At 42.1% G+C, this 25,777-nt stretch overlaps 1 protein-coding gene across 1 annotated transcript in view; it reads left to right on the forward strand.

The window, feature by feature from the left end:
- The first annotated feature begins 3,139 nt into the window (after positions 1-3,139).
- Positions 3,140-25,777, forward strand: part of LOC8040971 (transport and Golgi organization protein 2 homolog) — a 107,168-nt gene continuing 84,530 nt past the window's right edge. Inside the window, exon 1 of the mRNA XM_040205527.3 lies at positions 3,140-3,385. Coding sequence (XP_040061461.1) covers positions 3,244-3,385 — 142 coding nt within the window. The 5' untranslated portion in view covers positions 3,140-3,243. The remainder of the gene's footprint in view (positions 3,386-25,777) is intronic.

Here is a 25,777-nt window from a genome sequence, read left to right on the forward strand (position 1 = left end):
AGCGGGCACGAAATTCGCTGTCCTTGAACAGTTCCATCGCGTCCAGCCGATTCCTGATACGGCGCCGTGGGACTGAAAGGCTCCTGTCTTCGCAGTGGTGCGGGAGTTCGTCATTTGTGAGGGTGAAATCTGCGAACTCGGTGATCGATGTGTCGGCCACCATGTCATCAAAAACCTACTCGATTCTCGAAGAAAACCTCGACATAGCTCCGAAGCTACCTCGAAATTTTGGAGGAAATGGCTGAGTATTTACTCAGTCGAGTAGTTTCGAGTCGAGTTTGAACTACGAAACTCAAAACCGTCCTCAAGTGGAGTTTGAGTGGACTCTCGAGTTGAGTAGCGTTTATAAATTCGGCCGTGAGTGCGACAGCGCATCGCAGCTCGGTGCAGGTGGAGTGAAAACTGGCGCCCTCAAACCCGATAGACCTATACATAGTCTTCTCTATACCCACAAAGCCTGGCAGTTCGACGGCGGAGCCATAGAGTGCCCAGTCGCATATTTGAAGCACGAGGATCTGGTAGCACAGGGCATTTCTCGGGGAACCTGGTATTCAGCGCACAGCGTTTTGCAGCGGCGAGGACCCGAAACATGGTTTTCAAACCCGACGAGAAAAGAAGCGGTAGTGCGAGGAACGCGAGGAGCACGAGCAGACATCCCATCGCTCGGGAGAAGTGTGTCTCAGCGTCTGACCGCCGCGGGGCGCCCGTTACATGGCTCCTCTTCCCACCAATTGTGTGCCGCTCTACCTTTTCGATTTCGGCGGCCGCGTCTCGTGGCGATCTGCCGGGTTTTGTCAGTATCGAGGAGGCTATGACCGGTCTCACCAGCGAATTTGAGTACGCCACTGCTGTTGCCATGCATCGTGGGAACTTTAGTCTTTCTGCACGCGCGAAAACACGCTGGAAGTATCTGCGAGCAAAACTCCAGCGGTGTTCTGCGCCTGTTCACAGGTTTCGACGTGTCCTCCAGGGACCTATAATGCCTGCCCCCAAGAAAGCCCGAAGAGGACCTGTTTTGAGGCAGTCGGCACCTTCGCCGAAGTGAAACACAGTTGTGTTAGCTGCAAGAGGATTGTGAACAAACCGCGAGCAAGATGAACCGAGCAAGGTGATCGCTTAGGCGTGAACAGAATGTTGTCCCCGAATATAGTAGTGACACTTCCTGCGATCGCGCAGCTGCGCAGCTCCCTGCCGGCCAGTGGCTCTTGCAGTCAAATATATGAATATATGCCAGTGCTGCATTGCAATTAGGCGCTGTTATGCCTTACTGGAGAGGCCGTAAGACAGCAAGCGTGAATCCAGTCTGGCCGTGGTACAGTCGGCTCACAATCACCTGTTGGCTCGCGTTCTGTACTGCTGGAAAACGTTCATCTAGAATATATACTAGACCGTGTTTTTTTTTTTTTTTAAATACCGATTGTTACGGAATCACTCGATATAAATGTGTTGTTTCTAGATGTTTTCCCCGCTCCTAGGTTATTCTGTCAGTATTGAACGAGCTTGCCCGCACTCTTGCCTTAGTTTCGAAGGGATCGTCGTAAAAAAAGTTTAACATTTGCTGAGAGACATTAATTAGCGTCCACCGCGACACCTGGCATGGCGCCGCGCATGCTCGCGTCAGCTCCAGTGTCACAGCGCGGGCTGAATTTTACGTCATTATTTTTTTTTTTTCGTCTCGTCACTCGCCGAGCTCCCCAGAAAATTGTGCTGTGAATAACCCAACGAACGATGTGCGGAAACGTTTGGCGCACGGGTTGTTTTTAAATGACTCGCAGGAGCTCGATCCCGCGTGCGTACTGTAGTGCCATGCGCTAGAAACAGCCCTAATCGCGCGTTTATTGTTTACGAAGTCTGTCGAGCCTAGCGTTCATAGGTTCGAGCGAATAACTGAAGAGCTAAAAAGTTGAGTGCGTCTACTTTCCCAGGAAGCACTTGGGAGATTGAATGAAATGAAACCAAATGAAATGTTGCAAATGAAACCAACGGCGAATTTGGAGGGAGAATATCTATTGAGACCTAAAAAGATTCCGAAACTTCATTTTCAGTATCAGAATGCGGAATGTTCTTTTAATATATATTTTGTTCATTGGGCAAGTCCGATGATCTTCGAAGTACGGGAAAGTAGACCTAAATCTTCTAGCCCGAGTTAAAAACCAGTCTCCAGTAAAAGCTGTTTTTTTTTTTTTTTGCTTTTGTTTGTTTGGCTGCGTGTGCGACGTTAATAAACCGCATCTACTGGGTGCTCCACGCGTTTTCCGAAAGAATGCCGCTGTCACGCACAACCCGATCCAAACAGGAAGGGGCGAAGATTCGAAACTTCATCGAGCAACATTGGCGGTCGTCGTTTCTCGGGCAGAAGTCGTGCGATCGCAGGGTTCGTGGGTTTTGCAGCCTAGGTGGACCGCACTTAAATCGCGTGTCACTCCAAAATCGAGATAAGGAAAAAATATTCCGTTCTTTTATTATACTTTCACAGCGCCGGCAAATTACGCTTCATCTCTTACTCTCTTGGGCTGCTTTTGTGTGTCGCACTATGCATTTGTATATTTAGAATCGTTTATGCTTTCTTTAAAAATACTCGTATCTTCAAAAATAAAAATCGGTAGGATTTTGTTGGGGGCGCTGTACGTTCGCTTGTCTACGTGTACGTCTGCGCGTGTGTATGTGTCTGTGTGCCTGTGTTCGTGTTGTGATGTGTGTGTGTGTGTGTATGTCCCTCTGTGTTTGTCTCCGTGTCTGCAATCTATGTAGGCTCTCAACCCCTCGCGAGCACTTCGCCGAAATCGTTCGTTGCGTTTGCCGACAGCCCGCGATCGTCAGCACTTCGGCGAAAACGTTCCCGGAATAAATCGTGGCAAATAAGGCTCTTCATACACAGACACGCGCTTACAAAGTCTCTCGCCGGTCTTGTCGCACCGTGAAATCAAAAGCAAAAAAATATCGCACAAAGACGTCACAAAACGAAAGAAGAAAAATAAAATCGAGCTTCTCTCGGAGAACGCAAAACGAAAGCGAAAGTCTTTGTCCCACTCGCCCCGGTCGTCTGCTAAACCGGGCCCGCGTAGCGCGATTGGTCGAGCGCACCGCTGACGTCACGGGACGTCGTCTGCTTGAAAAATGGCAGACGCAGGCCCGCTTCGCCGGAGTGGCGCGGGCGGCGAGAGTTGTCGTATCGAAACCGAAAGTTGGGGGGCCTTTGTGGTTGGTGCGTCTCGTGGTGCGATCCTCGGAGGAACTGCCGGAATGTGTCTTCTCTACCTGTTCGTGAACCCGCAGCCGAAACCGGACGAATACCTGCTCGTGCTCGCCAACGTGAGGGACGAGTTCTTCGGACGACCGACGAGTGGCTGCCATGTGTGGGAACGGAATCCGCAGCTGGTCGGACGTGAGTCTGGTCTTAGCCTCACTTTTCGGTTTTCCACGTTTCGCTCGATGTTGGCACCGACTGAAACGCCTCGCTTCGAGACTTTTTTCAGCGGCCCTAATCTCGTCAGCTACAGTCCGATGTGAAAACACATTTTTTTTTTTTTTAAGCTGTCGCTTATTAGAGTTAACTTGAGCTGGACGGGTTTCTTCAATCATTTCTTCTTCCCGGTCTACTCATTCGAGTGTATCGAAGAAAAATTAGGCGTCACTCCCAAAAGTCGTGAGAGCTGTCATCAAAATTCTGTCCACCGTGAAACTTTTCAAACCTTATCTTCGAAATCACTTTAACCTCCTGCGCTTAGTACGTCTCAGTAACGCTTGCGGACGAGTTGTGTTTTTATGGCAGATTTTTCAAAAAGAAAAGAAAGAATAGATCAAACATCACTTAAATATAGTCGTAGACAGTGAGGATTTTTTTATTATGAATATTATTGCCTTACGAGGGTATTTGTAACGGTCTTTTTTGAACGCAACTTAAATGATTATCTGCGGCGAATGTCTGTTTGCGGGGTTCGGCCAAGCTCCTGCACACGCCGCTTCCTGTAGCGAGCGGGAGTTTGGCGGTGAAGCCCAACCCCTGATCGTTTCCTCTTCGCACGCGAGTGGCAGCGCGCAGGTAGGTTGGCGTGGTAGAAACTCGAGTAATTAATTTGAGTAGAGAAATTCGACTATAAAATATATCGTGGGACTAAAATTTGAAGTACAGTTTTTTAATGACTATCTAAAAAAAGTGAGAGTCTACGTTCAATCCAAGAGGGGTGGAGAGAAATGAGCAACACGATAAAAGCGACTGGGTTAGCGTCGAATGTTGGAAACATTTATAACTGCAATAGAAGCTTAATAGTAACATATACGAGACATTCTGGTTAATATGTTTAAAACAGTTCTTCCGTAGCGTCTGGGATATTTTCTTTCATATTCGAATGGTTCTATCTTGTGATAAAACTTTTGTGACGCAGCAATTAAAAGAACATGTTAAAAACAAACAGCGTTTACAGCGTTATGCTCTCGTTAAATACTGAAGTTTATTAGGTGTATCTTTTAGGGAAAAAAATGCGGCACGGTTTTAAGTATATTCGAAGTACAATAAGCGATAAGGCAAGTTCTGTATCGCACATGGCAGTATCGTTGTCTTGAATGATGCTACTGTTGCCGCCTCGTTATTGAATATTGCGATTGAAACAAGACATGTACTCGGGATTGTACACGTAGACATTTTATATTTGCATTATGTACATATCCTAAACTCAATCTGTTGTGATTTTTTTTATCGTAGCTTTTTGTACCGTATATTCGTAACTGATTGTTTCTTACCTACCGGAACTCGAAATCCGTCCGCTGTGCCTCGAACAAATAAATATGAAATGCATCGTTCGAGGGCTGAGTAGTTTTGCGTTAAGAACATTTAAACCTGCGACTGGGTTTTGATATGCCGCGATTTCTATTCCGAGTGTTTCCAACGTTTGCTAACGATACTTTTTAGATCCGAGTTGAAATCGGATGGAATCGTGAGATTATCGTTTACGGACCAAATATTTTCGAGGCTATAAGGCGAAAATTCCAAATGCGACACGAGCGACATCGTCGCACGATGCGGAATATTGGTTCAACAAAAACGGTGTCCACACTCCACGAGACCGGGACGCACAGAGCATTGGGGCTCGCAATGTAGTTTTGGCTTCGCTGAGACCTGAGGTGAAACAATGTATAGTTAGATATTTTTCTACTTTTTCATTCCCGTTTTTATTTTTTATTTTTTTTTTTAATTATACTTTTTGTAAGAATTTTTTTCGGGTAGCACATGACAGTGAAGATGTTCTACATGTTGCATTCTTCTTCTTTTCCTTTCTTTGTCTTGTTATGTTCATGTATTTTAAGAAGATGAGAAAAAGAGTAAGTCGTGAGTCAGCGTTGTGCCTGTGTCCCCTCTTCTACTTGCCCTTGTGTCTTTCGCGCTGTTTTAAGCAGGGAACACTCGACTTTGGCTCGTAACGGTCAATGCGTCGGCGGACACTCGGGCAGTGGCTCGTGTCCAAGTTCCAACCACTGTGATGATGAGAATAGCCGAACTCTAACAATGCCTGGAACCCAGCACGCGTTTTATACTTTGCCAAGCCCCAGCGCGTGGCTATGATTAACGTTGGCGGCAGAGGATAGGCACCGGGCCAAGTGGCCTATTGTTCTGGTTCCGAGTTGAGGGGACGGACGATGCTCATATTTCTCGAATTGTTTTGGCGACTGCCAGAAAGGAAGACTAAGGCAAGTTTATTCGGTTATTAACGTTGCGGAGTGATTCTGATTAGTGTTTAGCGGAAATAGAAAAATTGTTGCATGGCTTTTTTAATCATAAGCACTAGTTCGTTTTCGATGATCAAATATTTACCTAATCGTTTTCGCCGGCCCATATCGCCCCTGTCGCACAAGTTAAGGCACGCTTGGAAGTAGCATTATGAGCGGCCGATACTAATATCCTTTTACGGAAATACAATTTTCGCGAAGTCTCTGAGCACATGTGAAATTTCTAAGCGCACTTTACGCCGTATATCAGCGAATATACATGGGTGAAAAAAAAATTTTCAAATGCAATGTTACGAATGTAAAACTGCGATGTAACCGCCAAATTATCAGCAGCACAAAAATCTTAAATTATTTTCAGCCCTTGTTTCCACAAAGAAATGATTTAAAAAAAACGCTAATCTTCACATGCTTTCGTAAGTTGGAATTCGCGGACTTGGCAGATGAAAGCACATTTCTTTCTGAGAGGCAGAGTAGGCATTGAAACTATAAATATGAAGTTTCCTTGGTGCCTCAAGCTTGAACATATGATCTATCGATGGCCATGGTGACGGCAGAAGAGACACGCTGAATGCTTCTTGCTGGAACATCTCGCGTTTTTAGTAGGCGTGGATTAGCAAGCTACAGGCAGGACCTCGGTAGAAACTATTTAACAGCGGCTGAAAAGGGCTTATATACGCATTACTTTCCTAAAAAATTGTACGAGGAGAAAAAGATGGTCGAAAGAAACAAGATATGACAAGGACTGCACCCTACTAAGACGACGAGAACGCGAGGTTCTTGCTACAAAACAAACTTAAAAGGTTAAAACAGCGCAAAAGACAACGGACAGGGTAAAAAAGGACACAGACAGAGCGCTGACTATGTAACATGGCTGAACAGAGAAACAATTAAAAGGGCTCAATGTACTAGAAATAAATGTTGTTGTTGTTAGCAACATTTATTTCTAGTACATTGGGCCGTTTTAAATGTTTCTCTGTTCAGCCATGTTACATAGTCAGCGCTCTGTCTGTGTCCTTCTTTACCCTGTCCGTTGTCTTTTGCGCTGTTTTAACCTTTTAAGTATGTCACACCAACTCGCCCAGGCTTCAACCTTACAAAACAAAGCTAAGCGAGGGAAACGGAAAGAGTTTCCGGAAAACTCAACAGCGGACCTGGAAACTCTCTTGAGTATCGTTCTCCGAAACGACACTGCGTTGGCTCGTAGGTTGACATCACTCGTACGTTATCCGTCACAAGAAACAAAACAACTCGTAATTCGTTACATTTATGGGTAGTTTTGTACCGGAATATATACGTATCTTATAACGAAATTGTAGAGTGATTTCCTCGCTTATTTAGGGAAGGGAATGATTGCGTTACATTTATTTTGTTTTCTTTTACGAAGGAGGCCTATCCGGAGTGCAAGTCGTCTGCTTCTTTTGCCGGGGGTTCCAGTGACGTCAGAACGCCGAGCTCTGATTGGCTCTAATTGAAGGATAGTAGGTACACCTCAAAGCAGGCTGCCTTGAGGTATACCCACTATTCTTCATTCAGAACCAATCAGAGCTCGACGTTCTGAAGTCACGCCAACCCAGGCAAAAGAAGCAGACGAATTTGCTCTCCGCGTTGCGCCCGCGCTAAGACGCTGCCGATGCCTCGCGCTCGCGGTAAAGCGGTATATGTGGTGCTGCGGGAATTTGCTAGTGATTGAATAGAATCTTTATTGGTAACAGAATGAACATACGACAATGAACATAGTGACTTTCGAGCAGGAAATCTAGTCATTGACAGCTTAAGATGTGTTCAGCCTTTGATGGTTGCTTCTTTGGCCTATTTCATGGCCAGCCGAGCGATTACTACATGCTCGACAACATCTACGTTTTTTTTTTTTTTTTTTTGTTTTTTTAAGTTGCAAAATGGATAACCTCTCAGATGTGCTTCTGCCAGGTGGGCGAATAAATATTTATACGATTTAACTCGGGATTTCAGTCGTGATTTAAATCAAACCGTTTTACTGTGAAAAAGTAAATCAAACCTTTCACACACATAAAAAACAACACACACACACACACACACACACACATATATATACAGGGTGTTTCTTTTTTATGCTTAACAGATTTGTTTAAAAAAAGCCCTGAAAGTTACACTTATGCCGCTTGTGGAGGTGAGTTATACGGCCAGGGGAAAATATTATAGGGGGCTAATTCTAATGATCAGTCGTCTAAATAATTAAAATTCGTTAATTAACTTTTTAATTAATGAAAATAGACATATGGTTCCAATTAGAAACTTGCTCAGCGTCATCGAAAACCACTAAATCAGTCATTTTCAGAAGACTTTGAGCGCGTGAGAAGCGTAGTAGCGCACTAAAGTTACCACTCGTGGAGCAGGTACGAGGCTGGGGCTAGATAAGAGACGGAAAAATCGCGCGGGCGCCTTATCGCAACCGCTAGCTTTGTACCTGCTCCACGAGTGGTAACTCGCACAGTGCAGAAAGAATAAAGCGGTACTTACTTAAAATCGAATTATAATACGTGACCTTCAATTTATTTGATAATTTGCCTGTACAAGAAGTTACTGATCCAGTTTTATTCTGTAGTTCTTGCCGTCTCTCTTGATGTTGCACGTGTGCTTCGTTTGTTTGGCACGTATACCCCCCTTCCTGAAAAGCACCGACGCCGCACATAAATACATATCCGAAGCCGTTTTGGCACCCTTTTTAATGCAATGAATCTTAAATAAAAACACCATAATTGAACAATTATTTCGACTGCCTGACTGAGATATGTTCCAAGCTACCTAGCACGGTAGGAATTATTCGGAATATTTGCTCTTATGATTGAGCGCTTGGCAATCGAGCCCTGAATCGTATATTAGGACGTAGGTCAGGTGAACATGACCTACAGTAAATAAATAGGAAAAAGCAACTTTGCTCGCATCGACACTGCAATTTACCTCGAAAGTAAGGCTCGGTGGTGAACGTATTTAACGGAAATATTAAAGAAAATACTTTCTTCAATCGGACGTTACAAATAAAAACAAAAACAGAAGTGCATTGGTTCAATTAGCCTTTCTTCGACTAAAAAAAGGTTTTTGTGATCCATTATGACTTTTGATTTAACAAGAACAGAAAATGATGTAAAAAAATGGTTCTGACTTTGCTCTCGTTTTCAATCTGCTTCAATCAAATGCTAAAATGACCGCAAGTTATGAATAATTTGTACATTCATTTTATACCAGTTGTATATTTTTTTTTTTAGATTTCATATATACAGGGTGTGCAATTCTAATTCAGGAAGATTCTTTTATGTATTGGGGTGAGAGTTGTACAAGTGCTGTATTCATCGCCTATTTATCAGGCTTGACGGACATCAAAAAAGGTGATAATCGTCATGATAAGGTAACTAATTAATTAAATTTGTTATTTAACTTTATATTTATTGGGTTTAGGGGCCATGTCACAATTACAAGCTTGATGGCAATTAATATTTTACAAAATAACTTTAATTTTTCGTTGACATAAAAAAGGGTATAACTCCCGCTTTTGAGCGTTTGCATATTTTTTTTTTTATATGTGATTTTTGAATGCGGCGAGCGTTCTCTTTGCTGTTTTCCCCAAGCATAAGACCTAGCTTCACTTTTGTGGTAAATTATAGTGTGATAACAAAAATTATTTCGTGCAATTAATGGAAAGTGGTGTTAATTCATCTGGTGCACGCGTAAGATGCTTATATTTGGCCCCTGCTAAATCGTTAAACCCTTGATTTTTCTGTGCCTTAGCCGAGTAGCGACTTATGATGCAGAGATGTCCCACATCTCTTTCGGCTATCCGTTTTTTCCCTAAACCACAGCAAACAAACCAACAGACAAACAAGCAAAGAGACAAACAAACCGACGAACTGAATATGATCTCCCTTTGAGAAAGCGCGCACAGATATATCCGGCTCACACAAAACAGACACCTTTACTGTTCAATTTTTGCCACAGGCATTTCTTCTACCACCTCCTTCGCCCCACGAGCTTGAATTGAACAAACGAGGCATAATTATATTAATTCTATCTATATTTGTTTTGTCTGCGTCGACTCGGTCGCGTGTCGCCCGCCTCACCAGCTTTTTAAACAATTGTACGAAGGTCAGGTCTTGTCATGGACGACAGACAACAGCTTTCGACACTGCACATTCTGGAAGTTGTTGGCTAACATGGCTAGCACGTGACGTCTTAACATTGCTGATTGTAATCTTTAATGATGTGACGATATTCTGTCAAACCCGAGGATCGACACAAGTTCGTCTGGTTCGCGGAACCTTCGAACTTTTTGCGAAATTCCACCAAGTTCGACTTTTGAACAGGGTGACCCGACTCCTACACAAACATGTAAAAAAAAAGAACAATCAGGACACTGGCTTACTTGAAAATTTAAAAATGATTACCACTGCCCAGGCAATACAAGAGGTCACGTTATTTTAATTTTTTAGTTAGCGACAGGTTACAGCTGAGCTAGTTGGGTCATGACTAGGTTGGGAAGAAGTGGAAGGAGCTTTTTCTGAACTTTTAACCTTTCGCCGACTATGGTCATTTCTACTCATTTTGTGACGAGGAGAGCAGGTTCGGTTGTGCGAAACGAACACTGCGTAAAGTATGCACCCAGCAGCAAAGTTACCTCTACGGCAGCTGACGTGGTGTCAGGCGGAAGCCATGCGACGACAGATGCAGCACGTGTCTTTTAATGGCACCTTTCCAAAATGAATCATAAAACTCTATATTTAACATTGCTAATTACTATTTAGGCCTATTCTTTGCTACAAGGAGTAGGTTAGGAGGGTAGTCATACGCGCTGCACTCGCTCCCCTTATTTAAAAGGTGTTACTATAATGGCTAAGATAAGATGATGACGACTGCACGTGCGGAGTGCTATTTGCTCTGGGTGTTTTATTCAAAATGTTGACGCTGCAGACGCCGGCGCCTGCAGCGCGTGTTTAGATAGGGTCTATTGAAATAGGTTGCAGAGTCGGATCATAAACGTCACTGCAAAAAGAGTGGTAATTTTAACTAGTTTTTGCATTACCAATACTGAATATAATTAAATACAATTACTTAATAAATAACTCGATCAATCTCATCGAAGCCTAGACGGGAATACCCATTCAAAACCCCCATGTGCCAAGTGCATTAAACATTTTTTCCTTCTCGGGCTTTGCCAACTGGCCATAGAAAAAGGCTTGTGGGTGAGGCGTGCTTCAGAATGTTTTACGTTTCACGAGAAAGTTGTTTTTGTTGTATATCAAGATTCTAAAAATGTAATTACATCAATCCATTTTTTTTTGTTTTAAATTCCAATATCATTTCGAAGTGTTACTTCACCAAAACTGTATGTGAAGTAAAATAGTTCGAAAATGTGATTTAAGCTCAATTACACTAGTTTGCTCTAAAATTGGTTAATTACAAAAGATTAGTACCGCACAAGAAGAAATTCTATTAACTATCGCTTTCAAGAAGTAACGCAATTTCTTCGCATTTGTTTTTCTTTGAGTGCTACCCGACCTCGACGATGTTAATAAAATAGCCTTTTTCAGCACTGAAACGTGTTTGTCCATTTTTTGGATGACTCTCGATGATTCGGTATACGACATTTAATTCGTTCCATTTTTGTATCTTTGATACTTTATTACTGGAATGAGATGGACTTCTGAGTATGACGCGCCTCCGTTGTTTAGTATTTCGCAACACCACCAAGATCGTTCGTTTTCGTTTCATTTCTGCGCTTCAAAGTAAAAATGGTCTATTTATGTTACTAAGAGCTGAATGATTCCAATGAAGGCTCAATTTTTTAATTTTTTTTATAAGAATGACCAACATGAGTCGTGATAAAATAATTGATGTACAGAGCCTGGTTGCCCGGTTACATTATTGTGATATCTTCTCTTTATCCTGGCATGTTTACCTAGGTAACTTGTATGCCATCTTGTGAACAGGCGAGTCTGTCTGCATGCAGGAAAACCTGTATGCATACAGGTCCTGCATAAATACAGGAATGCATTCCATAACATCGTATGAGTTAAACTGGTCAACCTGTACGAATATTTACATGTTATTTAGTGGGGAAGGCGCTGTGCTTTATGTGGTGCATCTTCTTTGCCCTCAATGAGTGCTGCGTCTAGAAAATCATTTCTAAGCTGCGCAACGCTCCGTGCCCCGGTACAGTCTAGGCTTTTTCAAGGCGCCACGAGTTTTACAGAATGCAATGAGGCAGATGCGAATTGTGCTTTCACCTGTCGATGACTACAACGAAGCTTCAGCGGGACGAAATTATATAAATGAGCAGAATTGCGATTAAAAGTTTGCAGTAACTAAGGTCCAGAAGTAATTAAGTTGCAACTACAATTACTTTCCGTCACAAGCAATAATTACATTACAAGTTACTTAGAAAGCACCTCAACTGCCGGAATCAAATTACTACTTACCGTAAGTATAACCTGAAGGTTTGTCACATGTTTTCTTTTATCTCGCAACAGTTGTTTGACTGATGCCTCTAAACGTCGCATGTTTCTGATCATTTGATTACATGCGCGACTTTTAGCGTTGATTTTCATTTGAATTTTTGTAGCACAATTAATTTTTACAGATTGTATTTCTGATACCTATTAGCGAAATATTTGACTGTTTGTTTACTTTCCCTTCTTCCTTCTGTCTGTTTTGCAGGATTGTTTTTATACGTTACTATGTAATCACTTATATATGCCGAACTTTAGTAGGCAGAGCCTCTGTCGTGCATTACGTCTTTATCTCTGCCGCATACAGATACGAAAAAAAAACGATTAGTTTTATCTTAAGTTTAATCTCAATTTTCAAAAACATGACAAAAAATTATTGCCAAAACATGACCTATGCTGCTGAAAAAAGTTTAAATCTCCTAATCAATTCCTCACAAATTTCTCGGGACTTAAAAAAGCAAGTAGAGGACATTTTTGAATTTCCTGGTTTTGAGCAAATGTTATGCCGCACTTAATATGGCTCTCGAAGGTCAACGTAAGTGGCTTATGTTGGCCCATCGTGGGGGAAGGAGTCCTTGACAGTGCAAATAGGACAATCCAAAGACGAAGCACAAATACGCGTCTTGGGATGGGACGGCATTAAATCAATCACGAGACGTCTCCGCGTGTACTCAAGGTCAACCCCACTCGAAAGGAGGAAATAGAGACGCTGATCAAGGTTTTGCCGAAACTTAGTTTTACGCTTCATCGACAACCTTCCCCTGACCCTTGGACGTTTTTTTTTCCTCGGTTTTTTTATTTTATGCTTGTGTTCGGATCATGGGAAGGGTCACTTTCATCCTCATGGTGCTCACAATGACATTTGAAAAAGCTGCGTTTATTAAAAGTACTCCACCGACACACCCAAAAAAAAAACTTTTTTTCGTTTAGCGTTAGAAAAACCAGACGACGGAGGGTTGTACGCTCATTCAGAGCCGGATGTACGGACACCCATTGACGCGTAGATCGCAGTAACGTGGAAAAAAAGTAATCGTGTTGCGTGTTTGTTTGGATGAAGCTAGTCGGCCCCAATGGGCGTCCGGTTTTCCGCTGTTGATAAGAAATTTAGCGAGTGCGGTACCACTGATCGCAGTGGTATCGCACTCTATACTCACAAAGGCTGGCAGTTCGATGACGGAGCCATAAACTGCCCGGTCGCAGATTTGGAGCTCGAGGGTCTGATACCACAGAGCATCAAAGAGCCATTTCTCGGGGAACCTGGACGTCACCGCACAGCTTTTGCAGCGGCGAGGACCCGAAACACACTTGTTCGCTCGGGAGAAGTGTGTTTCGGCGTCTCGCCGCAGCGGGGCGCCCGTCACGTGGCTCTCCTTTCCTCTTTTTTTCCGCCGCTCCACCTTTTCCATTTCGGCGGCCGCTTCTCGTGGCGATCTGCCAGGCTTTGTCCGTATATAGGAGGCTATGCCTGAGGTCTACAACCCGCATCACGCGGCAGCGATACACACTGCACTTTGTTAGCATGCCGATTTAAATCGAAACGGTCAGCAACGGCGATTGAGCCCAGGATCCCTGGGTTGCTTACCTGCTACAACTTTAAGCCACAGGGGTACTTGTGTATTTGGCAGAAGATGGAGCTGTCACGCACCTAACGGTTCAAATCGGCTGTGTGGACAACGTTTCTTTCTCGTGCAGCGTTCGGACGCGAACTCTGCGTCAGCGCATGGCTGTGAGTGATGCACCGATTGTATACGAGCCGAACGCAGCGCTCCAACCTGTGCCCTCGCTCGATCCAAGTAGATGACGTAATGAGTCAGAGTTCAGCAGAAAGCTGTGAGGCGAACAAGCTCTACAGTCTCCTCGTCAACAGACTGCCCACGGAGAAATAACCATACAGTTAGTGAGCTGTATGAAACTGTAACAAAAGAAAAAGTGCCATGTTTATGTCTACGTTTTAGTAAAGTGTTCAAATAACTGCTACGGTTGTTTTACGTACTATAGAAGGCCTCTCGGACATGAGTTCTTCATTAAAACTTTGGTTTGTGCTAGTTGGTTCATGATAGGTATAATGTCTAAAAGCGCAAACAGACAGGGACGATAGAAAATAGCACGAACGACTTGGACAAGGCGCTGTTTGGTTTGGGCTATATAGTTGGTCCATGAGAGGTATAAGGTTTAAAAGCGCCTTGTCCCTGTCGTTCGTGTTATTTTGTTTGCGCTTTTAGACCTTATACCTATAGCATGAGTTTCTCGGTGATTCATGTAAGGGTCGAAACGTTCCTGTGACATGATATACGATTAAAAGCGAGCAGCGTGCATATTCTTATGCCCCGAAACCCACGGACTCATTCCGCGTTAAATCCAGCTATTGTAACATTAAAGTCTATATCACCATCATTACTTATTAATTGCACCATCTCAAGACGTCAGTCTTTCCTACCGGTTTATTAATTATGGACGCAAAATTGCCGTGCATTTTTCGAAAGATAATTTTTAAATTCTTCGAACGGCACATTTCTTAGAATTTCAGACGCTTCTAGTTGACTGCCTTCCTGATTTAGCCGAATTCAAGGTCTGAGTTGTATCATGAACTCCATTAAAAAAGCGTATAAACGGTAATTTTTTTATCTCACATATTCAAGCAGTATGTGATTATTGACTGCGACATGATCTCAAATCAAGCTTTCTGCTTGAATTTTTACGCACATGGGCAGTGACTCGAATAAGCTAGCGCTTATTATAATACTGTCCTCGTATTATAAGCAAGATGACCATGAACCCGTGCTCATTGTCCAATTACCTAAATTACCTTTCTTGAGACTGTTGATAAGTAATTTGTATGTAGTACCTGTGCTGGAAAGAAAATCACTCAACACACTGTCGATTCGGCCAAAAACAAAAACGGCAAACATGCTTTGTGACTTTCTCTGAACGAGTGGTTTATTCTATTCCATTCCCGTGTGGTAAGAAATATATCGGACAAACTGGCCGGTGTTTGAATGATCGATTAACAAAACACGATTATAACACCCACACAGTCATTTCTTTAGATCTCGGCATCCACTGCACGGATTGCGGGTGCTCAGAAGGTTTCTTAATATGTACCGTCATGACTAGGAGTAGGAACCAAATCACCAGAGAAATAATAGAGTCAGAGACAATAGCGCGCCTAGACGATATTTGTTTCAGTAGCCCATCCCTAACGCTATCAGAAAAAGAAGTAGACGAATTAGCGCGATGATCGCATTAGCTTCATTGATAACTGATCCGGTATGTAAACTTAGGTCCTGAAGAGGAAGTAGAAATAGAAGAAGAATACAAAGGAGTTGTAAGTCAGCGCTTGTGTTTGTCTTTTTGTGTGTCTCTCTTTTTGTTCTCGTCTAGTGCGCTGCAACCTTAAGATATGTAGTTTCATCTTCACTACATGTTACCGCAAATCAAAAAGTGACTTTAATACTATTGAAATTACTGTTAAAGAGTAGTTACTTTAATTCAAATTATCCCTCTATTGCTGATGGGTTAAAGTTTAATTACCTTTTTTTTGCATTTCCTGTGTCTTTATTATACCAGTAATTTTTTAGTTCCACTTAGAATTGAGGAATGCTTAATTACAAGTAATGAAGAAATATCTTTGAAAGAACTCAACTAGGTTAATGTATTATATTGCATTACTGAGCTGCTTGTCCGATAAAATGATGCAACGTATTTTATTGCTAACTATTAGAAGCAAAAAAGAACACTTCAATATCTGCGATTTCTTACATGATACTTTTAATACTTAATTTCTAAAATCGTCGCGCTTTACGTATGTAAGCAAAAAGGTGCCAAGCCAAGGTAAAAAGTTAACAAACAACGGCTAATTCACCTTTGTTTTCCAGTTATACTGTGCAGTTAAAGAGCAACAACAAAAAAGTATGGCTTCTCTGCCCACTTCACAGGGTTCATAAGCCTTGTCCAGGGGACGCTGCAAAAAGGAACATGTCAGGACTTGTTTTGGGTAGTACAAACATGTGCGTTTCAAACTGTCACACATATAGAAGCGTGCCTGCTCTGGCGCGGAATGGCAGATCGCGAGGAAAGTATAAAGAAACATAAAAACTTCTAACGCCGTCGAAGCACGGTCAAAACTAAGACACTAAACGCGTGAGCCAAGAGACGCCGAGTGTCACGCGTTCTAATGTAAAAAGGGGGAAAAAAATAAAGCGTCGGGACGCCACACGTTTCGACGTCACTACCCAGAGATAAGAGACGCGTGCCCTAGCGGTTGTGGCATGAATCTGGCACTTTCGATTGTCTTACGGCGTTGAATCTAGCCAATTTAAGACATCAAAAGGTGTTCTTTCGTTCTTCAGCACTAGACAGAAAGAAGAGAACTCAGCGAAGATGCCACAAATAGTGCAAGGCCCAGTTAGGTGAGCCTGTGCTACCCAAAACGAGGGCGCCACAGTTTGTTCAAAACTTGAGCGCATAAAGCGTATCGGCGTTCGTTTTCCCGTGTCAACTCTTTATGGTCTTGGCGGAACGCCGCGGGCATTTGCCGTTTCTTTGGTCTTATCTGGTACAATGGTCCCCGACAGCCTTAACAGAAACAAAGCTGATTGCTCGGCTACCAATCAGATAACGCCATTAAGCCGATTAGTGTCGCACCCTGCCCTTATTAAGCTCTCGTGCTCATGTCACCTTCTTACACTCGCTATTTCCTCCTTAAGAAAAAAAAAAAAAAGACAAGGCTTTGTGAAAAAAAGAACCAAGTCGTAAAAGACGCCAAGAAAGCATGTAAACACCTTTTTCTTCTTCCGGTTTTGCACATAGCAACAATTATTACCTTAAGTGTGCTTTCTTTAGCTTTGTCTTCCGCAGGCAATAAAACGGTTCGTACTTTCTCAGACTTCTCGCTTCTACTACTCACATTTGATATGTTGTCCGTGTTATGTCTTTCTACGTTTAATAATTTCACACGTTTTTACGCTACTCACATCCACGCTTGTTTGCATGCATGACACCGGTTAAGTATGCACTTCCTTTTTACAATTACCTTTTATTTACTTTCCCATTCGTTCACTTTTTCTTGCTTTCTTTCTTTGTTTATGTTATTCGACTTTTTTCATACTTTTCTTTCGCACTTTTTAGCTTAAACTCAAGATTTTTCTTTGCCATGTGTTTTGCTTACTTTTTCATTCGTCACTTTTATTGTTCGTTAGAATATTTATTAATTTTGTTTTCAATGCACTAATCTTATTTGTGATTCTGTCAGTGAGGTAGACTGAATGGTGCAGGATATTGTGACAAAGAACAGTCTCTGTGCGAGCACAATTAATTATAATTATGTACCTATTAGGTACATAATTTAGCTGACAGGTGTACATTTAAGTTACTAAGGAAGGTCTCTAGGGTTATATAATTAACAATATTTCGCAGCACGTAGTTCCTTTCACTGATAGTTCATATGCAAAGGAAAATTTATAGCAATTACTGTTAGTCTGGAAGTCTTTATAAAGTTTACTGTGATTTTATGTAGTTAAAAAGTTACTGCTAGGTACTCAGTAAGTTTCTTCTAAACTTTTCAAGCGTTTGATAACCCGTTTCCATAAAAATTTGATCCCTGAAATTTTACCTCGAGTTCTAAACAAAACAAGAAATAAATAAAACATTTATTTCAAATATAAGAGTGGGGTCGCGCCTTCAGTTTTTCTTGTTTTTTTCATTATTATTTATTTCGAGTTATTTAAAGTGCTCAATACCCGAAAAGGTGCGCGGAAACAAGACGACGTTGCAGTATTCAATTTTCGAACATAGTACGAGCTGGTGTTTTGTAGGCCACTAATTGGTCATTAGGTATTCTAAATTGTAATCGCATTTTAGATAAAAGAAATAATTTACATGTAGGACAAAGAAAACACAACCACATCCTTGAAAGATATGGCTCTGTTGTCTTTGTCCTACATGCTTATTCTTTTTTCAATCTTCGTCTGTCAATCTTTTATAACATTTCACTTATTTAAGGTTTTAGCCACACAGTGAATGTTCCAATCCCAACGGCAGTTATAACAAATACGAAGACAGGTGCTTCTTTATGTGGCACATTGGATAGGAACACGAGTGTTTTTGTCGTGATCATGACTACAGTTTTCTTTTTATGTAATATCATGTTCCAATCTTGGCACCAACTGGCAATGCGCCATAGGGCGGCTTGCCAGTTGTCCGGTTTGACTTGAATATCTTCGTAAGATCGAATCACCAGATGACAGATTTATACACTGACGTTGCTTAGGAAGAATATATTTTATATAGAAACAAGATAGGGTGCCAGCTTTGACTCCGTTGAAATATCAAACGATGCACTTTCTTTATAAGATGAATCCGTGTTGATTGGGTTGATAACAATTTTAGTCAGTCTCTTATCACTGTTGTTGATTCGGCTGATCACAAACCGAGTCAGTCTCTTATCATTTTCCCCGGTGTGCGATATTGTTTGAATAATAGTTTTGCATGAAATACTTGTCCTGCTTTGGCTAAGTCAATTCAATCAGCTCTTCACCCATTCGTAATTATTACGTCAACGTCTATTTTTAATGGCAATAGAAGCCAGCGATTTTGAGCCGCTTCGGTTTATAATTGGCGTCTGAAGCCGTGCTGAAACGGGTTAATGTAATAGTATTCTTGATGAAGGTCTGAAAATGCAGTACCGTGGTCGAACATTTTGCAACAAGTGAAAGTGAGGGGCCTGCTTCACGGAGAATTCGTATTTACTTCGAGGTTTATACGTAGGGATGACATTTCTTAATTTGCAGTTCTTGGTAATTTCTCTCATGATGAGTGAACGTGGGGATATTATCGGAAGTATAATGTCTACATATTCAACGTATCTCTACAAAAGAAAAATGTAAGTGCAATGCTGAAATTATTTTCATATTGTCAGTCAACCAATACTATAAAAATTACGCTGATTCTTATTTTAGTCAAACATGACACTATTTTCCCCCTCCAGTCTTTTTCTCTGGGTTCCATTTTAACGACGCCGTCGTACACGAGCCCCTCATTTCTCTGTCAGCTCTGAAAACCAGCGCTTTGCTTCGTTTATCATTCGACAACAAAGGCTAAGCCACCAAGTTCCGCCATCTCCCAAGCATTTCAACGCGGATATTATAAAAAAACAGCTTCCTTCCGAATTCGTTGAGTTCTACAAACGTCACAAATCTTGGTGGTGACGTCACAACCCTCTCGTGAGTGGCTGTACAGGAACTTTCGAGACAATACGCAACATACCGTTATGTTCTTCGCACCCGTAATCGTTTCCTAGTTTCATAATTACAGGAAAAGTATCAACATACAGACGGGGCAATGTATCTTCAAGAGCCTGCATTATAACGTCCCTTCCATATTTAGCACAGACGGTAGATTAATGCGTAGTACACATACTCACACAGAGATTGGGAAAGCTTACACGCCAACGATTGTCACCATCGGAGACAATGGAACCCTTTTCTTTCTTTCTTTTTTTTACATTATACGGTATCAAGCGGCGGGCGCTTGGTGGAGCCGGTCTAATGGACAGAATGCGGCCGAGCCCTCAAAACGGGTAGCGGCTTGCGCGCAAGCACAAATTACGGGTCGGATGTCCGTTCTCGTTTCACCGGAATTTTCGATGAGGGGAGATCGAGCAGAAATACTTTTCACGGAGCATTTTACCCAGATTTCTAGCCTCTTGACGCCTTCTGCTGAAGCAGAATGACAATTTCGATGTCGAAGCGACACAAACGAGAACGGACTGTCGCCACGTTGTTCGCTAAGGATCTCTGCCCGAGGTTATCTGGGCTACAAAAAGGTTCTCTAAAATTTCATATAGACGTTTCCAGCATAGAGTAATATACACAAGGTAAAGAGCGGACACTGCCATAGGCCCCAGCGGCCCAGATAGACCAGTGACAGGTAGCGCTCCTAGCGGGCGGTATTAAGTATAATCTGATTCCGTTTCCGGTCAAGTTAGTTTCGGTTTCGGTTTGGACGTTTCTGCTCCGGTTCTCCGGTACCCTTCTCTTTCTTTTTCCTCCCCGCCTTGCTCGGCTCTCGGGAGCTCCTTGACTCCCAAAACCGCTGTTTTTTTTTTTTTTTTTTTTGGTTTTTTTTAATACTGGCGCACTTTTGCTTAATTTTTTACCATAGAGCTTGTGCAAAATGTGTCAAACAATATTTCAACTGACTTCACAAAGCAGAGGTATATATATTTCTTGTTCTTTTTCTATTGTAAAGCATTGAAGTTACACAATCGCCGCATTGACTCCTGGCTGGTGGAGCATTTTGGGGTCAACAACAGTAAGTGGTTCGAACACATTTTATTGGACCACATTCATGTATACATGATTTACTTCAGAAGCTCTGTATGTTTTATACGAAAGAGATTGATACTCACAAAAATAAATGAATATGAAGGACTTCGGCATATCGTACACTTCGTAATAGATTCTTAGCGGAACCAAGTTAACAAAACCTTTCCACGGACAACATGCTGTATGATACATTCCCTTTCACGCCGACTCGGGTACGGGAAGTAAATGCAAAAATAAATAAGACATCGCTATCATTACCGGTCATAAGAGTATAATAACAGTGCGAAGCACACACCGGATAGCACAAATTCCCGATTTTCGGCAAATATAAAAAAACACCAATTTGCATAGCCTCAAACTCACTGCGGGCGAGCCATTACCAAACAATGAGAACTCTATTCGAAATCTGACGAGATTCAACGCCCCTAAACATTCCCCGAAATTGTTCAGAAATGAAATATTGCTTCAGAAAAAAGTGTCTGAAGAACTATGGACAGTGGATACAAAAGTGGATACATTTTCTTTCAAATATTTTTAGAATCTATACACTATTTTCTATCAAAATTTTGTAGAAAGTGGACAAATTTTTATTTTATTTATTTTGGAAATACTGCGGATGGTTTTCCACCATCCTAGCAGGAGAGGGTTACAACATGTTTATAAGAAAGGAATCAAAACTATTGGATGTTGAAGCGTTCACGCAGTCTGACGGCAGTGAGTTCCAGTCTTCAATGGTTCGTACAAAAAATGAGTACTTAAATAGATTATTTCTAGGAGCATATTGTCTAACATTTTTTGAGTGGTTTAGCCTTGCTGAGCGCTGAGGAGGTGGCTGAATATACAAGTCTTTACTTAAGCCAGTTTCGTTATGATAAATTTTATATAAAAAAACTTAATCTTGCAAATTTCCGCCTGGCTTCGAGAGATTCTAGCCCACATCTATTCAACATTTCAGAAACCGAGGAGAGGCGCCTAAAATCAGAAAAAATAAATCGTGCACTTAGTCGCTGAATCCTCTCCACTTTTTCTATATCTTTCTTTAAATATGGGTCCCACACGATTGACGCATATTCTATAACTGGGCGAACTAGGGCTTTATAGGCTGAAAGTTTTACAGTCCAATTGCACGCTCCCAATTTCCTTCTTAAAAAACACAGTTTTTTGTAGGCCTTGGCGCAAGTATTGTCTATGTGGGTGTCCCAGCTAAGTTTCGTGTTAATAGTTAGACCTAAGTATTTTACGTCATTCACTGATTCAATGAGTTTATCGCGGACATGATACGTATATTCGAGAGGAGATTTCTTGTGTGTTATTGTAAGAGCGCATATTTTCAAGTAGTTTATAACCATCTGCCACCTCTCACACCAGTCAGCAATTTTACACAAGTTTTCGTTAAGCAATAATTGGTCCGAGGTGTTAATGACAGTAGTATAAATCACACAGTCGTCTGCAAACATTTTCACAGTCACACCCGAGTCAAGGTCGTCAGCTATGTCATTGACATATATCAAGATCAAAAGGGGTCCCAAGACAGACCCTTGGGGAACACCTGACAGGACATCAAGATTTTGCGATTGACAACCATTAATTTCTACAAACTGCGTTCTGTTCGTCAGATACGCAGAAATCCAGTTCACAAGGCGGGGAGAAATTCCTACACGCTGCAGTTTTTTTAGTAGTAGATAGTGCGGTACCCTATTAAAAGCTTTTGACAGATCCAAAAATATCGCATCAATTTGTTTCCTTTTGTTGATAGCATTGGCGAAGTCATGTACAACTGATACGAGTTGAGTCGTGGTTGATAGCTTTTTTCTGAACCCATGCTGAAAGCTGGCTAATATGTTATTGGATTCTAAAAACGAAGTTATGTGGCTGGAAACTATGTGTTCGAGCAGTTTGCAGCAACTGCTGATTAATGATACCGGCCTGTAGTTCGCAGCCAGCAGTTTGCTCCCGTCCTTGTGCACCGGCACAACCTTCCCACACAGCCAATCAGGAGGCAGGCATCCCTGATCCAAGGATGCATTGAACAAATCATACAAATACTGCGAAATCATGTCCATATAACGCTTCAGAAAGGCGTTGGGAATACCGTCAGGGCCAGAAGACTTTTTTACATCAAGTCTTAAAAGGAGAAGACGAATACCATTTACGTTTAAATTTATGTCTTGCATTACATTAGATGAAAGAGAAAAATGTTCGATTGTATTTTCGGTCGTGCCCCGACGACCAAAAACACTATGAAATGTGCTGTTAAACTCATTGACAATTCGGTAAGGGTCAGTAACCCCATAACCATCAATGTGAAGTTGGTCGACAGTCCTATTGTTGCCAGATAGATATCCCCAAAACTTTTGCGGCGCGTTTTTCATGAAGTTTACAAGTGTCGTTCCAAAAAAATAATCTCGAGCGCTCCATATTTTTTGCTTCAGTGTTATTGAAAGGGAAGATATGACACTATTATCTTTACGAGCTGATTTGCGTTTTCGAGATATAGCTCTTTTCAAATGTATTATGTCCCTTGTTATCCAGGGGTAGTGCTGTTTCTTTTTCTGAAATTTTGGTACGAATTTATCAAGACATGATGCAGTAACGTTTTTAAAGGTATTCCACAAAGTCGATACGTCACCTCCCGCCTCAAAGTCACTGAAGAAAAGGTCAAGTGAATCTATAACAGCTTCGTCATCGGCAGCAGAAAAGTTAAAGACACATTTACTCGTAAAAAAATATTTTTATTAGGGAGCTGCGATACACATTCGCTGGAAAAAGGGGAAACAAATATTTGGAGAGCAAGCTGCACCGCCCACTTAATAAGCACTTTTTGTTTTTGGTTTGGCAACCGCCTCTGTTAATACACTATTAACAGTTAAACTTGTCTCGTTCTTACTAGCAACTGAAGAGTGCAACCGAACTTTGTCCATATTCCAATTAAGCAATCAAACATGTCAACACAAGCGTATTCTGCAAAACAATTTTAAAAACCCTTTGTGGCACTCTTCTGGGCAAAGGCTATAACCACCCAGACCTCTCAAAGTGTGCTATACGAGGCGGCACACACTCCTCGAACATGTGTCACACTCTCTATTATGGGCAGAAAGTGATTTTCTAGCTGCTGAATAAAATGAAAGGCAGCTTGTGATGGTACTACTAAGTTCCCGAAGAATTTTTCAGGCACGTGGTATGCTTTAGGAACAAGACAGTACTGGTGAGGCCTGGTCAAGTTATTAGACTCATCCGATAGCAGCTGTGAACAGCCACAGCTGTAAGTTGTCTGTTCAAGCAAAAGCTTGATCAAATAGCCCCAAACGTAATAAAAAAGTGGACGAGTCATCAATTATGTTAGACCTGATGTCTGATGCCAGCTCAGAAATATCCTCTAGTGGCGGGAAGTTATCAATTGGAAGACATTCCACGATGTCTGAAATTAAACTTTCATGGTGCGAAGCTATTTGCTACTGCTTTAGGAGGTCAGCCTTGTCATCCTCTACGTTTTCATCGTCCGACAGCTTGAACAGTTTCGTTATCAGGAGGTGTTTTAGTCCTGAGGTGAACTTATGCACATTTGGGTTTGTGTAGCAGCCCAGCATTTGTCGTATATAGCTCCAAAAACGTTCTCAAGTGTCTCTTGCTGCCGGCGTCGTGTAAGTAAGAACTTAGTCATGGCTGCTTGAGAGCTCATCTTAGAGAATGAGGACACTTTTTATTGTAACTTGCCACCCAATGATGGCTTATGGCTGCCTCCTACTTTCGAACTGCCATGCTGAAATTCATCCGAGTTACTGGTGGAGAAAATCAAGTATTTCAGATTCTCCCTTCAGAATGGCATGACGCAACTTCTGCCCTGTCTTCTTGAATTTTTTGAGCTATTTAGACAGTCAAAAAGTATGCACATCCTATCAGAGAAATAGGATGTAGCCATGACTGCCTCAGGAAGATCCATGGCATAAAGAACGGATATGATTGCAAGAAAGAGTGAGGCACTCAGTACCTGTGGGGCACAATTTTCTTCCATGTTACAGAAAGGTTCTTGAAAAAATGTGTCTCTCAGTACGTTTCGGAGCCAATTACAAGCTCATCTCATGGATAGAACAATAAAGTTCAACAATAGAAGACCACTCAATGACCTCATTTCTAATGCAAAGTCTGTGGGCTTGGAGATTGCTCTTGGTTGTTTTGGGAAGATGTGGAACATCAAAGACAAAGTAAACGTGTTCGTTGTCAACTTCAAAAAATGGCTTATCATCACGCACACCAAGCTTACGTTTGAAGCTCCCTAACCACAGACCACAGCCTTTACTGTGAAGCCAACAGTCTTAAAGGGGCGATGCACTGATATTTGTATTTTGCTCAAATACCGCTGAGGACGAATCCCTGACGTTAATGATCTGTGAAATACCCTTTCGTTTTCACCACACGCAATCGAAGTCGCAGAAAAAAAAATAAAGAAAAACGAGCAGAGTTCACCCCTCAACTCGCAGCCAGAACAAGCGGCCCCGTGATCTGGAGCTGATTATATGCCGCCAATGTTGATCATAGCCATGCGCTGGAGTTGGCATGGCACAGGACACGCGCTGAGTTTCAGACATTGTTATGGTTCGGCTGTTGTCGTCATTGCAGCGATTGGACACAGGACACTACCCGAATGTTTCTCGAGCTATTGATTATCACGAGCCCAAATCGAGTGTCCACGCCATGCTCGGGTCCAATCTATGAGCCGTATTCCAATATCGTCACTGGGCGGTACTGCTACCGCCCAGCTACGTCATCAGGTTTTTCGAAGGAGAGATTGAATGAAAACACTCGGTTTTGTCCTCGAAATTACAGCGCAACAAAGGAGTTTCTTGGTCAGTGGCGTTGTGTGCGAGTATCCTTGAGTCCCACTAGTGCAAGTAAGCTCGTGTAAAGTGAAAAACATTCCAATTGAATATCATTGCACCGATCCTTTAAGCCCCCGAATGAGAGAAATGAGGAGACTGCGTTAAACAGAAGACGTTGTTGAAGTGTGCACAACAGTGTATGCAAAGGGCTAAACGCACCTTCGGGAAATTTCAGACAGCGTAACAACCAAGGCTCTATCTGCAATGTTAGAGGTTCGTTCAACACCGTCATCTGTGAACCCATGGACAATGTCGAGTGCAGGGTCGTAAGTTATATTCTTTTTTTAAAACAATCTCATCGAAAATCAACATGCACAGACGTTCAAGTGCGACCAGACAGCCCGGCGCGAGAAGCTCGAACCGATCGGCCCCACGA

Source organism: Ixodes scapularis, unplaced genomic scaffold, assembly GCF_016920785.2.
Source record: "Ixodes scapularis isolate PalLabHiFi unplaced genomic scaffold, ASM1692078v2 PGA_scaffold11__112_contigs__length_91849675, whole genome shotgun sequence".
In the NCBI taxonomy this organism is placed as follows: Eukaryota; Metazoa; Arthropoda; class Arachnida; order Ixodida; family Ixodidae; genus Ixodes; species Ixodes scapularis.